This window comes from Thalassophryne amazonica, chromosome 3 (genome assembly GCF_902500255.1).
Source record: "Thalassophryne amazonica chromosome 3, fThaAma1.1, whole genome shotgun sequence".
In the NCBI taxonomy this organism is placed as follows: domain Eukaryota; kingdom Metazoa; phylum Chordata; class Actinopteri; order Batrachoidiformes; family Batrachoididae; genus Thalassophryne; species Thalassophryne amazonica.
The window spans coordinates 107,280,399-107,297,106 of NC_047105.1; the positions used below are offsets into that span (position 1 = coordinate 107,280,399).

At 39.2% G+C, this 16,708-nt stretch overlaps 1 protein-coding gene across 5 annotated transcripts in view; it reads right to left on the reverse strand.

Moving 5' to 3' along the window:
• Positions 1-16,708, reverse strand: part of dido1 (death inducer-obliterator 1) — an 86,030-nt gene that overhangs the window by 16,567 nt on the left and 52,755 nt on the right. For 2 of the 5 annotated variants that reach the window (XM_034167237.1, XM_034167234.1), the window contains exons 4-6: positions 12,110-12,572; positions 7,518-7,898; positions 2,591-2,810 (exon numbers count right to left, since the gene is read on the reverse strand). In XM_034167237.1, the coding sequence (XP_034023128.1) occupies positions 2,591-2,810; positions 7,518-7,898; positions 12,110-12,572 (1,064 nt within the window). The remainder of the gene's footprint in view (positions 1-2,590; positions 2,811-7,517; positions 7,899-12,109; positions 12,573-16,708) is intronic. The other 3 variants (XM_034167236.1, XM_034167235.1, XM_034167238.1) reach the window with 3 other exon arrangements.

Genomic DNA, 16,708 nt, shown 5'->3' on the forward strand with positions numbered 1-16,708 from the left:
ACACAAAACTCCTTTATGAAACTGTGAAAGAGCATTTTTATATCTACAGACCATCACTCTGATGGCCTGTGATTCAGTCACATTATGAATAACACTTCAAGGAACATGTTTAACCCCATTTACAATTGATACAGGGGTGCATAGTCTGTACACCCAATGGAATAATCATTTTAAAATATTCAAATAAAGGTGATATGTACATAACCCCTGTAATTTTAGAAGATTCATTGCTCATTTTTTCGTGGACCATTTGATAAGGATCTAATATCCATTGAGTAAGTACCTCATCATTTTCTGATGTGCAGGGTACACTAGTCTCATATGAAATCTTTACAGCTACACTGCGTCTATTAGCTACAACTCAAGAGAAAAAGTTCCAACATGAATGGACAAGTTGCATTAAGAGTTGCTCCCTATTGGATTGTTCAATCATTGCTTAACAGAATATTGACCTCATGCAGATGTGGACAGCATCTTTTAAAATTAATTTGCCCTAAGCTGGCTGGGATGTTATGCAACCTAATCATTCTTCCATGGATGCCACCAACTTAATAACCCCTGTCCACAGACTAAAATCTGAAATTTGCATAAACTGTTACTATGAAGGGGTTCATTTCCTCAAAACCAAGTGCATGAAATATGCCCCTTTTATAAAATATTACTTTTCTATGCATGCTTACTCCAATCAAGTGTCATGAGGGAAGGTGCCAGAGCCTATCCCAGCAGTCAGGGGGCGGGAGGCGGGTACCCCATGGACAGTACACAAGTCTGTTGCAGGGCAACTCATTCACAGACCTACAACCAATTTAAATTTTCCAGTTCATCTAACCTGCATGTCTCTGGAAGTGGGAGGAAGCTGGCACACCTGGAGAGAACCCACGCAAACCACACAGAATAGACCAAGCGGGAAGCAATCCCATGACCTTGCTGTGAAGCAACACTGCTTACCAGTAGCCCACTGCGCTGCCCCAATTATAAAATATGTAATCAAAATAAACAAGTTCTCTCAGCTTTTCCTTTTTCCTTGGGGTCATCACTTATCAGATATGGATCTGCAAGTTTTACACTGGATACCCTTCCTGACGCAAATCCACATTACATGGAGAATGGGCACGGGTGGTCTTTAACCACGACCTTTCCGCTCTGGAAACTAGTACACCAACTGCTTGGCCGCCAAATAGGGGGTGTTCTGTCAGCACAATCACATTTGTCAAGCATTTGGCAATCCCGACACCAGCCCATCAATTCACTTATTTAGCTTTATTTTGCATTATTACAATTAGAACTGTCAGAACTTGGAAATGGACTGAAAACCACTGCACTGAATTCTGGCCATTGGACCAATGATGGGACCCAAATCAACCACACTTGCACTTTCTGAAAACCAGGTTGCTACAGCCTTCAGAATGACCAGTCAGCAAACTTTGGTCTAACAGAGCGAATAACTGACCACGCGTCCATCGCACCGTTGTGTCCTTTAACAGACTAAGCTGCTCAGCTGACAAGGTGTTCTGGAATGTGCAAACAGCCTCACAGGACCCTCAATGGATTTATAAAGGTGGAACACACCAACAATGTCCATGTAACAAAGATACCCCTCAAAGCATCAGGCTTAAAGATGTGTACATTTGAAACTTCTTCAAAATTTGCTCTGCTGCATCTTCAACTTCAATCTTGTTGTGGTTGGTCTTCACTGCAGGATCTCATGGGAGAGGTCTCATCTCTGTGGCCCAAGCTCCCATTCCTCAGCATCATGTCCACGACGTAGGACTTCTTCTGTGTGATGCCTTCATGGTGTGCGCGGAGATGCCAGTTACCACTTTGTTTGAGCTGACGTGGTCAAGACATCCACCAGCAAGCCAACACTACTCACATAATCAATCAACGCATCCAACAATCTGTCATATCACCTTTTATTTTAAATCCAGTATCCCAGCAGCAGTGATGCATCACATTCAACATCAGTCATCAGAAACTATGAACAAGGTCACCCACTACACACAAAATTAGGGGAACAAAGAAAGTTAACAGGTTATATGCCTCATTTTAATCAGCCCAATATGAGCTAGCAATGCAAGTGTCATGTCCACATAAACATGGAGTGCGGGGAGGTGGGGGGGATTGTGACACATACCCACTGAAGGCAACAAAGGCCACATTCATGCTGAGAACAAAGACCAAAATGTGAATTAGAGTTCCTCCCCCACCCACCATGCTCATGCACACAGGAGCACCATTCCATTCATCCTGAAATCATCTACCCATTTGCTTTAAGCAGTTATCCCTACCACAGTCTACAGAGAGTCTCTAGTATTTTAATTGAGGTAATAAAAATATAATGTTCTGAAATGCTGAATACTTACCCAAAGCCACATTTGGCACTTACCTTTTCCACAGCTGCCAATATCATCGTAACAAGAAACCTTTACAGTATCAAGCTTACAGCACACCAAGTTACCAAAACCAATTCTGATGTACACGAGTTCATCTACAAAGTACTCCTCCCAAAACACGTGGACCACTACTGAACCTACTTATCTTGATAATAAATGTAGTATTAACATCCAAAGACCTTCAAAGAGATACATACATTTTTTGTTTAATACTGTTGGTGATATGGGTGAAGTCTTTTCTGGTGGTACTGCAATATAATTATGATCGCTGGACCAGGATGCAGTGGTCGGGGGGGGCGGGTGTTCCTCGGCATATTCGTCTTCATCATCCTCATCTGGATCAGGGCTGTAGTCTTCGTCGCTGTCAGACTCCTCTATGGTCTTCTTTGAAGTCTTTCTTTTGCCAGCAGTGCTCCTCTGGGTGGACAAAAAGACAAGAGTTTAGTCATGGTACTCAGCCAATTCAGTTAAGCTGTGTGGTCAAAATGAGTGGGGTTTATTGCTACAACACAGTTCAAACCAAAAACCAAGACAACAGGCCTGATATTTAGAACCACTAACACGCAGTTCATAGGTGTTGATTATCAGTAAGCCTAACAGATAGCAGGTAATCATAGATGATTTTCCAGTTATGAGCATTTTCCTTCCTTGAACATACGAGTTGTCAGTGTGGCCGTAGAATTATTATTTTGAAGGGCCCTGTTTAGCCAGGAGTTGCAACACCAGATCTCATTTGGGTCCAAATGTTGATATGGCACAAACTTTACAATGAATGCCCTTTGTGACAACTCCAGATGTAGATGGAGAAAGAGGCAGAGTTGGCCTTGAATCAAGGACCTTCTCTCTGGGAGGCATACTGGAAAAGGATGGCAAAATTGCACCCTGCAAGCCTGGAAGAAACTCACTGAAGCCCCTATCAATACTTTTTAATGGGTCCTCCTTCTCTTTCTATTCCTAAGAGTATCAAAAAGGTGCAGACTTTTTAATATTGCAATTAATTTTACTGGTTTTTACTTTATACAGTTGTAAAATTTGGGAGCATGCACTCGTGCCTCCTTTTTATTGCAAATACCGTTTTTCTCTGCTTCAAACACGTTACCATCATCCCTAATTATGAATCATCTCCATCAGCCCAAACAGAACCCCCACCCATTAATACCTAGTTCAGAGCAAACCTGTGAAATGTTTGTACACAAAAGGCTCCTACCCATTTTTAGTAATTCTTTCAGAGGGACATGCTTCTGATTAACTTGGTATCAATCTGACTATGAAAGCAAGATACCTTAACTAATTTTTTGATAACACTGTTTATACATTGGTCCTAAGACTGGAAATAAGTGATTTGATTTTGGTTAGGATCAGTCAGCGATCAGAGAACAAGCTCACATTTAAGTCTCTGTGTTAAAATATAGGAAAATGGTTATTTTTCTATCAATGTGTTCATATACCCGTATTTTATTAGTGAACTTGAAAGTTTAAAAGCCCATGTGCCAATTTCTACGATATCCCTGACACAAGCTTAGACAGCACAATTCCTGAAGAACCCAAGCTTTAACATCTCCAGGGCAGCAGATTCAACCTTTTAAAGACAAATGGATGTTATGTTATTTCAATTGTAGTTATACACTACAAATGCAATATTTGCTTTCTTAGTAAAATACAGACCCCTAATTACCATCAGTGCTGGGATGGAGCATATGCTGGCAGAATTCCAAAGTCATAAGATTATCAATAGATAACGCAACAGCAACAGGCTAATGAGAAAACACCATCTTCTCACACAGAGCACATCTATCTGTACTGACCTTGAAATAGACAGCAAACTAAATGGACTACTACATAAATGTAGTCCATTTAATTTGACAAAGCTAAAAAATACTGTAATTTTTTTTGTTTTTTTAAATACAGATGACAGTTTTCAAAAAATATAATAATGGTGTTACTTTTAAGAGTATTGTGATAATGACTGAAACCTGAATGAACCAGAGGGTTAACTTACTAAACTGTCTTTATTGTATTTGGGGAAGCAATTTGTATGTTAAGCCCCAGACACACTAAGAAACGTACAAGGAACTGATTGTATATATTCGCGTTAGTTTTTGTCTGACAAGTCATTTTCCCAATTGCAAAATGTGCACCTTGTCAGCTGATGTGCATCTGAAAGTTGTGGCTTGTTCAAAAGAATTTGAGGGGCTATTGGGCGGAGAACTTTACCCCTGCTTGCGCGTTTATTTTTTTGCCGTTTTGTCCTCTGCATGTCATTTTCCTGCTGTTGTCCGACTGTTCTGGCGTTGTGATTGGTCAAAAGTCCAGCAAGGGGAGAAAGGACCGACATAGTAAGTGCAGCTCCGTGTCTGAAAGAAATCGCGTGCTCTTTCAGTTTCTCTCAGCGAGGTGATGCAGTGGTTTTTTTGAATGAGGAAACATAACTTCATGCTTACAGAGTGCAAAACTCTGCTGAAATGCAGGACATTTGCCTGTAAACTGAGAAAGTATTTTTGCTCTGCACAGAAGTCCGAATAAATGCGACATCATTCGCGCCCCAAAATCCATGGGAGATGGACACATTTGCCAACAGAAAAAAATATTTAAATACCTACCTAATACTTTTGCTCTCAGTCATTAGTGTGACTGGGGCTTTTTAAAGTGCTACACAAATAATGTATCAGCAGTGCATATCTAGAATTTTTACTGTGAACGAGCAGGGCTGGAGGTACATCCACTTCTTCCTGTGTTGCTCGACTTGAGAAGCACTTTGCAAAGTTAAGTGTTACACAGATAAATATTTATGTTGTAGCAGTGTCTTTGGCCAATCAAGTGCTAACAGACATCTGAATGAATGAATGAATGAATCAGCTTGTGGCAGAGCAGGAGCAGTTGGGAAATGTTGCATGTCCAGGAGGCAGGACTGGAAGTGCGTCTATTTCTCCTTGTGCATTGCAAAGTTGCTCACATCTGTGTTCCCAGGATTAAAAAGAAGTCGCTGGCTCCAGAGCCTTGTACTTTGTGGAACAGTTTGCCAGCTGATATGATAAACGCCATTTCAGTAGAATCTTAGAAAACAAATGTTAAAACCTACTTTTTCCTATGGCTTTTAATTAGTTTTCATCTTTTTCTCATACTTGCTGGTGTGTTTTACTTGCATTTCATGTTCATTTTTATTTATTATTATGAATGTGTACCATTTTATCATCGTTTCATTACCTATTATATATGGCACGTTGTAAATTTTCTGTCTAATAGTGCTATATAATTACTGCTACTACTTGTAGCAGAAATGACTGCAGTTGACAGTCACGCATGCTGTTGTGCAAATTAAAACGTTCTTATTTGTTGTCTAACAAGCTTAGTGATACCTGTTGAGTAGAAACGCCTCAAGCTCATGATAGTCATTGACACATTTGAATCACAATACCTTACCGTGATCGTTTTATTACCCAGCATCTTTCGGTTATATGGCCATTCTTGAAATCATGTAAGAAGGTGAACAGGTTCATCTTTTATCTGTTGTACTAGTGGCCAGTTTTTTTTAAGAAAACGTATCTGGTGGGCATAAACACTTGCCCAGGAGTCATTTAAATGAAGCCTTGTTGTATTCAAAATAGAATTACATTACTCTGAAGAATTGATCAGCAGGTCCAAGGGTCTGTAATCTCCAAGTGGTCTTTCTCAATCCTTTCATGTGTGTCTTCACATGTAAGAGGCTGGGCTTGAAGCAAGTCCCAATGAGTAGCCACAGTAACAAAACCTGAGTTGAGTATCTAATACAACAGACTAGAACTGCTGATGGGTGGTTGAATTATCAGTGTGGCAAAGGTGAGTCATAAGAGGTCAATAAATGATCCACAACAATAGCAGCAGCAGCCGGGGGGTGGGGAACTATCGCCGTTACTGACAAGTTTCTTTTAAAGAAATATTAACTTCTCTATCAACTTTAAAAAAGGGAGGAAATGGCAATTCCACTGCATAAAGATAAATGTTTAGTGACAGTCCTAAATACTGAGAATAAATCATTTGAGCCCGTTTTTGTACTTTTTGTAGTATATCTAATCAACACCCCTGTGAGGTACAGGAAATAAAACATCTGGACTTCATAATATCACACTGCCATTTTTATGGTACACTGAGTAAATTACTTACACATTCCAAGCAATTCCAGGTGTAAAAGAATTTCCTAATGATAGTCAGTCCACGATGGCCGGTCAGTTCAGCAGCATTATTATACAATACCATTTCTGAATGCTTAAACATACTGTCCCATACATCTAAATACAAGTCACATCAAAAATAATAGAGCAAAACTATGTGCAATGATCCTAAAAAACAACAAAAAGTCTTAATTTTATTTTTATGCAGTTGCCATGATCGGCAGAAAAAAAAAACTAATAAACGTAGTTAGCCATACAGCATAGGTCACTGTGTATTCTAGTCATGTTTTAGATTATATATTCTGGGTAACATCGAAGGGCTAATCCACAAAATTCAGATTCCTGAAACATGCTGAGCACTGAAAATGTGGACACCAAAAAGTAGTAGCAGCCAATCAGCACTCACACTTCATCAAAATTCACCTACTTTTGGGTTTTTTGTCTTTAAATTGTCAAAGCAACCAGTAGAACATACAAATGAAGGTTGCAACTACAAAAAGTAAAAGTTGGCTCCAACTTCAGCTACATTTTAGTAACTACTTACAACACTGTGCAACTTAAACATGAAAACTGTGACCACACACCTTATGTACAGTACATTAAAAAATGCATACTTAAAAACAAAACTGACAGTCAAAACACCATATGTGAAAGTTTCCATGTTGTGAGGTTATGATCAAGTATAGTCTACTGAAGACATGAGGTCAGAGCATTCTGTGCAGGCCACATAAAAATCCTGCAACAACAAAGCTTACTACAGAAATTGTTTCTCAAATATAGTCAAGACATGATATCTTGTCCAACATCTGTAATATTGAAATACATGCTGCTTAGAAATTCTACACCATTGTACTACCACATTTAATTTACATTAATATGTCCAAGACCTTGCACAATTTTTATGTCAGTGTCAAAAACCAGAAGAACATTTTGCTTCACACACAGACAGGGCATCATGTGAAGTGATCCATGTTACCTTTGGTGTAGGCTTGATTTTGTGAGCCCTGGTCTTCACATCAGAGAAGGACTTCATGGTTGCAGCGGCATGTTTCAGGATACAGTCGTTGCCACAGTACACAGAATCTGGCTGAGCATTACTGTCACAGCCAGGCCCAATACATTTGGGAAGCAAAGACTCCTCAGCCTTCAGGGTAGCTGCCATCTCGACTTTGGGAAGAACATTCTGTTGCTCACTTGGTGTCGTCTCCACCTCCACATTTGATGCCACTCGCTGCTCTGTGTCTGGTAGTACTTTCAGCTCTGGTGTGGAATCTGCCACGGGATCTGAGACGACCTTCTCCACAGCTGATTCTGCCTTGGGGTCCACTTTGGGTTCTGCTGGCTGCTGTATCGCCTGCTTCAAGTCAGTACACAATGACATCAACACCTAATGACATGCAATACAACTTTGTATTCCACAACTACACAAAGCAATTGTGTTTTGTCAACCAGTTTAAAAAATCTCAGTTAATCTTTTGTGTTGGGTCAAAATGTAATTGGCAATCATCAGCCACTTGGTTGTTTTCCTATACAGATTTTTCATCCCTTCATGCATGCATCTTAGCAAGCGCAAAATCCTTCTACCTTTCGAGGTAACTGTAAAAGTATAACTCCGATGTAAAATTCTTCATGTGAGGAGACTAGGCAAACATCAGATAAGCAGATTAGTTTTTGCGATTAGCAGTTCAAGTCCGGTAATACCACTGACCTAAAAAAATCATTTAAAAAGGTGTAGTTCCTTTCAAATTTTACCACTGAAGTCAAGATTTTTTCTACGCCACTATAGTTTAGCGCCTTGGTATTCATTAAAGAGTTTGTAATCAGGTCGGTCACAATCAAGGCTATAGATACAAAATACAGATGTTAGAAACACTAAATCAAAAGGAATACTCATGCCGAGTATTCCTTTAACTTTAACTAGTAATGACTTCATGACTTTCTTTGCTAATAAAATTTTAACTATTAGAGAAAAAATTACTCATAACCATCCCAAAGACGTATCATTATCTTTGGCTGCTTTCAGTGATGCCGGTATTTGGTTAGACTCTCTCTCAGATTGTTCTGTCTGAGTTATTTTCATTAGTTACTTCATCCAAACCATCAACATGTCTATTGGACCCCATTCCTACCAGGCTGCTCAAGGAAGCCCTACCATTATTTAATGCTTCGATCTTAAATATGATCTATCTTTATTAGTTGGCTATGTACCACAGGCTTTTAAGGTGGCAGTAATTAAACCATTACTTAAAAAGCCATCACTTGACCCAGCTATCTTAGCTAATTATAGGCCAATCTCCAACCTTCCTTTTCTCTCAAAAATTCTTGAAAGGGTAGTTGTAAAACAGCTAACTGATCATCTGCAGAGGAATGGTTGGAATTTGAAGAGTTTCAGTCAGGTTTTAGAATTCATCATAGTACAGAAACGGCATTAGTGAAGGTTACAAATGATCTTCTTATGGCCTCAGTGGACTCATCTCTGTGCTTGTTCTGTTAGACCTCAGTGCTGCTTTTGATACTGTTGACCATAAAATTTTATTATAGAGATTAGAGCATGCCATAGGTATTAAAGGCACTGCGCTGTGGTGGTTTGAATCATATTTATCTAATAGATTACAATTTGTTCATGTAAATGGGGAATCTTCTTCACAGACTAAGGTTAATTATGGAGTTCCACAAGGTTCTGTGCTAGGACCAATTTTATTCACTTTATACATGCTTCCCTTAGGCAGTATTATTAGACGGCATTGCTTAAATTTTCATTGTTATGCAGATGATACCCAGCTTTATCTATCCATGAAGCCAGAGGACACACACCAATTAGCTAAACTGCAGGATTGTCTTACAGACATAAGGACATGGATGACCTCTAATTTCCTGCTTTTAAACTCAGATAAAAGTGAAGTTATTGTACTTGGCCCCACAAATCTTAGAAACATGGTGTCTAACCAGATCCTTACTCTGGATGGCATTAGTAATACTGTGAGAAATCTTGGAGTCATTTTTGATCAGGATATGTCATTCAAAGCGCATATTAAACAAATATGTAAGACTGCTTTTTTGCATTTACGCAATATTTCTAAAATTAGAAAGGTCTTGTCTCAGAGTGATGCTGAAAAACTAATTCATGCATTTATTTCCTCTAGGCTGGACTATTGTAATTCATTATTATCAGGTTGTCCTAAAAGTTCCCTGAAAAGCCTTCAGTTAATTCAAAATGCTGCAGCTAGAGTACTGACGGGGACTAGAAGGAGAGAGCATATCTCACCCATATTGGCCTCTCTTCATTGGCTTCCTGTTAATTCTAGAATAGAATTTAAAATTCTTCTTCTTACTTATAAGGTTTTGAATAATCAGGTCCCTTCTTATCTTAGGGACCTCATAGTACCATATCACCCCCAATAGAGTGCTTCGCTCTCAGACTGCAGGCTTACTTGTAGTTCCTAGGGTTTGTAAGAGTAGAATGGGAGGCAGAGCCTTCAGCTTTCAGGCTCCTCTCCTGTGGAACCAGCTCCCAATTCGGATCAGGGAGACAGACCCACTCTCTACTTTTAAGATTAGGCTTAAAACTTTCCTTTTTGCTAAAGCTTATAGTTAGGGCTGGATCAGGTGACCCTGAACCATCCCTTAGTTATGCTGCTATAGACTTAGACTGCTGGGGGGTTCCCATGATGCACTGAGTGTTTCTTTCTCTTTTTTCTCTGTATGCACCACTCTGCATTTAATCATTAGTGATTGATCTCTGCTCCCCTCCACAGCATGTCTTTTTCCTGGTTCTCTCCCTCAGCCCCAACCAGTCCCAGCAGAAGACTGCCCCTCCCTGAGCCTGGTTCTGCTGGAGGTTTCTTCCTGTTAAAAGGGAGTTTTTCCTTCCCACTGTCGCCAAGTGCTTGCTCACAGGGGGTCGTTTTGACCTTCGGGGTTTTTACGTAATTATTGTATGGCCTTGCCTTACAATATAAAGCACCTTGGGGCAACTGTTTGTTGTGATTTGGCGCTATATAAATAAAATTGAACTGAATTGAATATGAAAAAAAAAATGGTTTGATTAATCCTAATATTTAACAACTTATGACCAGAAACGTGGTGTATTTTTTAAATGAAATTAGGCATTATTCTGTGTGACTTTAAAATTGATGCATGTTTGATTGTATAACAATAAAGGTGTGGTAGTCTTATGTAAATGTTTTTCTATGATATAAACAAATATCTGTTTCCTATTTTCAGAAAATGTCATCAATTTCGGGTGATCCGGGAGACAGCTACATAGTTTTACAGAAATGAGTTACACCATTGTAAAATTTCATTTTCAAGACAATATTGAATGGAAATACTGAATGAAAACAATAAAAAGTCATCCTTTGGTCTTTAATGTTATTTGAAGTCTCAACGGTGTCTAAAAAAATGTAAAGATTTAATGCAGCCAGAGCAATATTTTGCTTTTGGCGATGATCGCACTGCATGGTCTCAGATGTTCAGAAAATCCTGTAGAGTCCGTGACATACCTATATTTAAAAATAATAGCATGGTGAATGTAACTTAGGTAGTTTTATTGTCCTATGTTAGGATAATTAGAAGATGTAAGTTGAATGGAATAAATAATTAGGTCCTATACCTGTTATGATGAAGGCTATAGGTAGCACCGTGTCACAGACTCTACGTGTTGTTTTCTAATACCTGATACTGTTTTGATAGCAATGGTGGCCTTCATACAGACAAATATATGTGCACAATTTGACATTGTAGTACATGCAAGTAATTTCTTCTACTGCTGGCCTACAAACCAGAACGACTACAAATATTAGTACAACAATAATACTAGTGGTCTTAAAGGTTTTATTTCAAGACCCGTTTTCAGTTCTAATGGATTGTCACCCCCAAACGCCTATGTCTAGAGATCAAGATCATTAATTTAGCACAACTTGAGTCCAAGTTATGGCAAATTATGCATTTGTGGTAAGCAGTCAGTTTTTTTTTTTTTCAGACCTGTTAATGGCTTCAGATCACGTATGTTCTCATCTCATCTGAAAGTGCATGCAAAAATCTACTTGTACTCAAATTCCCCTACTAGACTATTTTTGCTCGTTTTTAAATTCTTACTTTCCACAGAATACCGCATGAGCTTTGAATCCTGTGCATATGCTTCTTTCTGTGTCCACATGAATTCACAAAGTGAACCTACTATATTATGGAAGCTCACTAAACACCAGCAATAAATTAGCTGAATTTTTGTGATTTACCACAGAAATAAAGGTAAAAGTTTAAACCTCTCTCGTGTTGTCTTCATGTGACAGTGATTTGATGTTGCATAAATATATTGAATTATTTTATCACAACTAGATTACAACAAAAGTAAATATTAATTTGTGAAATATTTGAATGGACTACACCTTCACACTATCAACTGTAATGTAACTAGACTGTTTACTGCATTCAAGTATTTCAATTTTTTTTTCATTACTATGAAAACAATGCTGACTTTAAATTACGGTACAATAGAACAAATGTAAGATAAAGTGATCCAGTACCAGTTACTCCAACACTAATCCTAGATCCGTTCCCAGGACCTACCGGCTGAAAGATCTTCATCTTCTTTTTCCCTGTGGGATGAGTAGCTTTCTCTATCCTGCCTTTGATACCCACATCATCGCCTCCCTTCTCTTCAGGTCCAGCAGATGCAGAGGTTGGAGGAGGTGCAACAGCCTGAGCCTCTGAGACAGCAGAGTCTACTTCTACGAGTTTGGGTTTCTCAGCAGGCGCAGAAGAGACTGCAACAGAATCAGTAGCTGCAATAGGTGGAGAAGAAATACTGGCTTTGGGCTTCTCCATTTCTGTGTTTAGGGACAGGGCTGTCGTGGCAGGCCTGACCACCTGGTTTTTCTTGACAGTACAGTTGGGGCAAATGTAGTCTTCCCCATTTCTCTCCATCAGACGGCCTCGGGCCTCAGTGATGCCAACACAGTCTCCATGGAACCATTCCTCACAGCGATCACAGCAGATCATGAACCTAGTGAGCAACATGACATTTGTCGGACTATTAAAGAAAAAAAAAGAAAAAATAAATAACCAGTTTTCATCATGATCAAGTGGAATTCACCACTGCCTGCAATATTATATGCACACGTATACTTCCATCTGCCCAATGACCAACAGACACCCCTCTTCATATAAAGTTACAATCAAATATTGATCTTATGAAAAGTTCATTCAGTTGAATAATCTCTAATCCCTATCAGATCAATTTAGTTTAGTTTTATAATCCTGAAACATGTTCCTTCTAATTTATAGTCAGAGGTCTGCAGACAGTGTTGACTGTTACGTCACAGGCTGTCACAGCTTCAGCCACCAACCACCCCTCCAACAAAAGCACTACACTTCCATTTTGTTACAGTACATAATGCCATGCGCACGCTGTATTTCCAGGGCAGCAGTTTGTGTGATAAAAGCTCAGTGCGGTCTTCACGTGAGATTTAAGGTGTTGAAAATGCTTGAATTTTATTTCTGCCTGTGGCCGGGACATTCTGCGATTCACACAGTGTGAATTTCCAGGCATATCAGTAAATTCCACTGTGTACAGCCAGTGCTGAAAAGCCAGCAGAACCAGCCAAGCTAAGCAAGTGTTCAAAAGTCATTGGGGGAATACCTGCCAGACAATGGAAGGCCTAATGGTAAAAAAAAAAAAAAAACACCTAAGAATCTTTAAGAAATGCCATCACATAGGTCAGTTTCAGCCATTTAATCTCTACATGTTAGAGGTGTTATGGTACTACCAGACTTGCAGTGCCCTGTGTTAAGTGTTTCATTCAGTTTCATAAACAATTAGACAAATATTGAATGTGGTAACCAGATTTTTTTTTCCCCCCCAATGCCAAATTAGTCACATCAGTGTCACTTTTGAAAGTCTAAAACAGGAGCAATCACCTGATAAAATGTGAATTTTGGTAGAATAGCAATAAAATTAATGTTATAAACACAACACTGAAGTGTTCACTGCAGATCTGTGAATATTTTTTGGAAATCCAGGGTGTCTCACCTGCCTCATTCCTGGGAAATATGTCAAACGTTATCTTCTTTCCGTGCACATTTCATTTGTGAACTGTTGGACTGAGAAACTGAAGAAATTCGAATCCCAGGCCTTTTTGTACTATTACTATGATTATTAGACCTGTTCAAAATGTCAAGTGTTACAGAATCTTTTGGGCCACATGTTCTTGTTCCACTAATAAAATAAGATATCTGTGTCAATTTTTATTATAATCGGACATTGTTTAGGGGTCCCCCACAAAGCAACATTTTTCTCCAAACAAGCAATGTAGTAATCCAGTAGTGTTCTCCTCTGGGTGACTAATCAACCACCACTTTTTGCAATTTGAAGCCATCACATGTACCTGTAAATGAAAAATGATGGCAAAAGAGTCTTCTTCCGTTAGGGTGACATTGCCTTGCCAGTGGAGGGAGAGGAAAATGTGTTACCCCTAAATCTTTGGTCTACACCTATAAAACCCCAAGTGGAACAAAAACATGTGGCCCAAAGTCTCTCAACTTATTTTTTCACTATATAACATGATCAGCCCTAATGTTTATTATACTCCAATTCTGTTAAAAAAAAGAAAATCAAAAATATACACAATCGTCTGCTGTGTGCACAGAGCATTATGGGATGTTACAAAACACTAACATTTATTTAAAAGATATGTGAACTGTCCTTCAACCCCTTCATATATATATATATATATATATATATATATATATATATATATATATATATATATAAAACACATACACAGAGCAAACTAATGAGCCACACTTCAGCATGCTGCATTGGTGTATTTTTAAGTATCCACTATGCAGACCATCTCTACCAATACCCACGCTTTGGATAATAGCCAATACTTGACAACTACTTTTGTCTGAAATAGTTTTAAATGTGCAAAAGTATGTCATCATAGAAAGTTATGGTTACACCTGCATACACTGGTTTGTCACATGAAAGGATATTAATCAAATCTGCTGGCAAGTTAAATTACATGGCCAAAATGAATGATCTAAGAATAATTAGTAATACAGAGCTTGCAGCATTACATCGCTGGACAGCCTCCTCCATTTTCAGTGTGCACACCGTCATCGTCATAATGATCTGTGATTCACATCAGTGTTACAGAGTGGTACACAGGAACAACAAAAAAGTCAGACTTCGGATGTAAAAAGGAAAAGGTGGAATGGGAAAAATAAAATGAGAACCTTCCCAAAGAAGTTAAGTAGCAGTGGATTTTTTTTTTTTTTTTTACCATTGATGATCTGCAGCTCATGAATGGATGAAGGACGCAGACATGCCAATTCCTCCTCTGACAAAGGTGGATGTTTTAAATGATATCATTTTTGGACTGTTTACATCTTACAGGAGTTTAAAAACTACAAGTCAAGTGAAGGTCATCTTTTTTACAGTGGCCTGGATGTTAAAAAGTTACACACTCAGAGGTAAAGCAGGGCGCACTCCTCTTTTTGAGCCATCATCAAAAAGAACGCAATGGTTCAGAAATTTTTTGTTTAGCTAAGAGGTTGTTTTAAACTGAGTCACAGGCAGTGGGTTCGATGATGGCAAGCAGACTGTAAACAAAGTTTTCAATGAGATAACTTAAAATTAATCCACTGCATGCTCACTGTTTACAATAAGAATACAGCAGAGAGTACAGACTGTACACTGCAGTGGCGCATTCCACAAAGTTAAAACTTTCACAACAAGTCGTAGTATCAAGGACAAATCTCATTTTTTGCTTTAAAGAGAAGGAAAAAAAAACAGCGAGGGAGATGGCTTATTGAAGTACATCGCCCAAATTTGATCAGGATAATATATCAATTTGTTTAATATTGCAGAGGAATTAAGCTGTAGACACAAAAATGACTTTACGCAACACCAGAGCTAAAGCTTCCTGTTTTAATACACCACCATGTAAAACAAACTGTTGTCTTTCAGTTAAATAAATTGCTGACGTATGATTAAATGACTGTCTCACTTCTGCCGCTGTTCATGACAGTAAATCTGCTTTAACACTTCATTTTCTACCATCAACATCTCGGAGTGCGTTACAAACGAAAAGGAAGCCTAACGCCATCGTGGAAATCCCTCTGTGGCAACAAAGATGGTCTTGAGTCGATTCCCAGACAGGATGGCAGACCTGGAGATGACTGAATAGGCCCAGTCTTGATGTGCACAGTTTCCTACAGATGCTGCATGTGGTTGCTGCTGCTGGAAGCTTCTGCTGATTAGGATCTCGCTCTCTCTCCTTCCTCTTTCTCCTCTGTGTTTTTCAGACAGAGTTTCTGGATGACACTGACTCCTGTGTGGATCACTGCTCACCGGATGGCTCGGTTCCTCGTTTTTTCTTCCCAAGTCTTCCAGTCGATGGAGCAGCTCTTGACGTTGTGCTTCAGGAAGTCCTTGCAGTATTTTTTTCTGCCCTCCTCTGGAATGTTTTCTTTCATACAGCTGGGAGTAGAAGAATTGTTGGGAAGTCGGCTGTCATCCATCTAAAGGACGTGACCCACCCACCAAAGCTGGTTCTTGATGGAACACTATGCTTTAGTTTGGCTTCAGCCAGAACACTGATATTGGTAAGGTAGTCTTTCCAACTGATGCGCAGGATACTCCTCAGGCAGTCTCTTGATGAACACAGAGGTGCAAAGTTAGCCAAAGGCAGCTACAACAAACTTGAATCTCCCTTGGATCTTGTTGTCGATATAAACGTTTCATGATGCATGGCTGCCCAGGTATGGAAAGTGGATCATGTTCTCCAAGATCTATCCACGCAATTTCACAGCAGGAAGCTTTGGACTAACTATGATAGGTGGAGGCTGATACAGGATCTGTGTCTTCTCCAGATTAACATGAGGACCAAGTTTGGTGTAGGCTTCAAAAGTTTCAAGGATTTTCTGAAGAACTTCTACCATAAAGGATGATACACTGCCATCATCAGAATTCTAGATGTCCAGGAGTGAAGTTGTGGTGAGTTTTTTTTGGTTCTCAGTCAGATCAGGTTGAAGAGCCCTCCATCTGTTCTGAACACATTGTCAACTGATGGCAGCTCCTTGTCCTTGATCAGCTGGTGGACTGTAGCCGCAAAGATGATGGAGTGTAGGGGCGATGACAGCACTGCTATACTCCTGATTCAA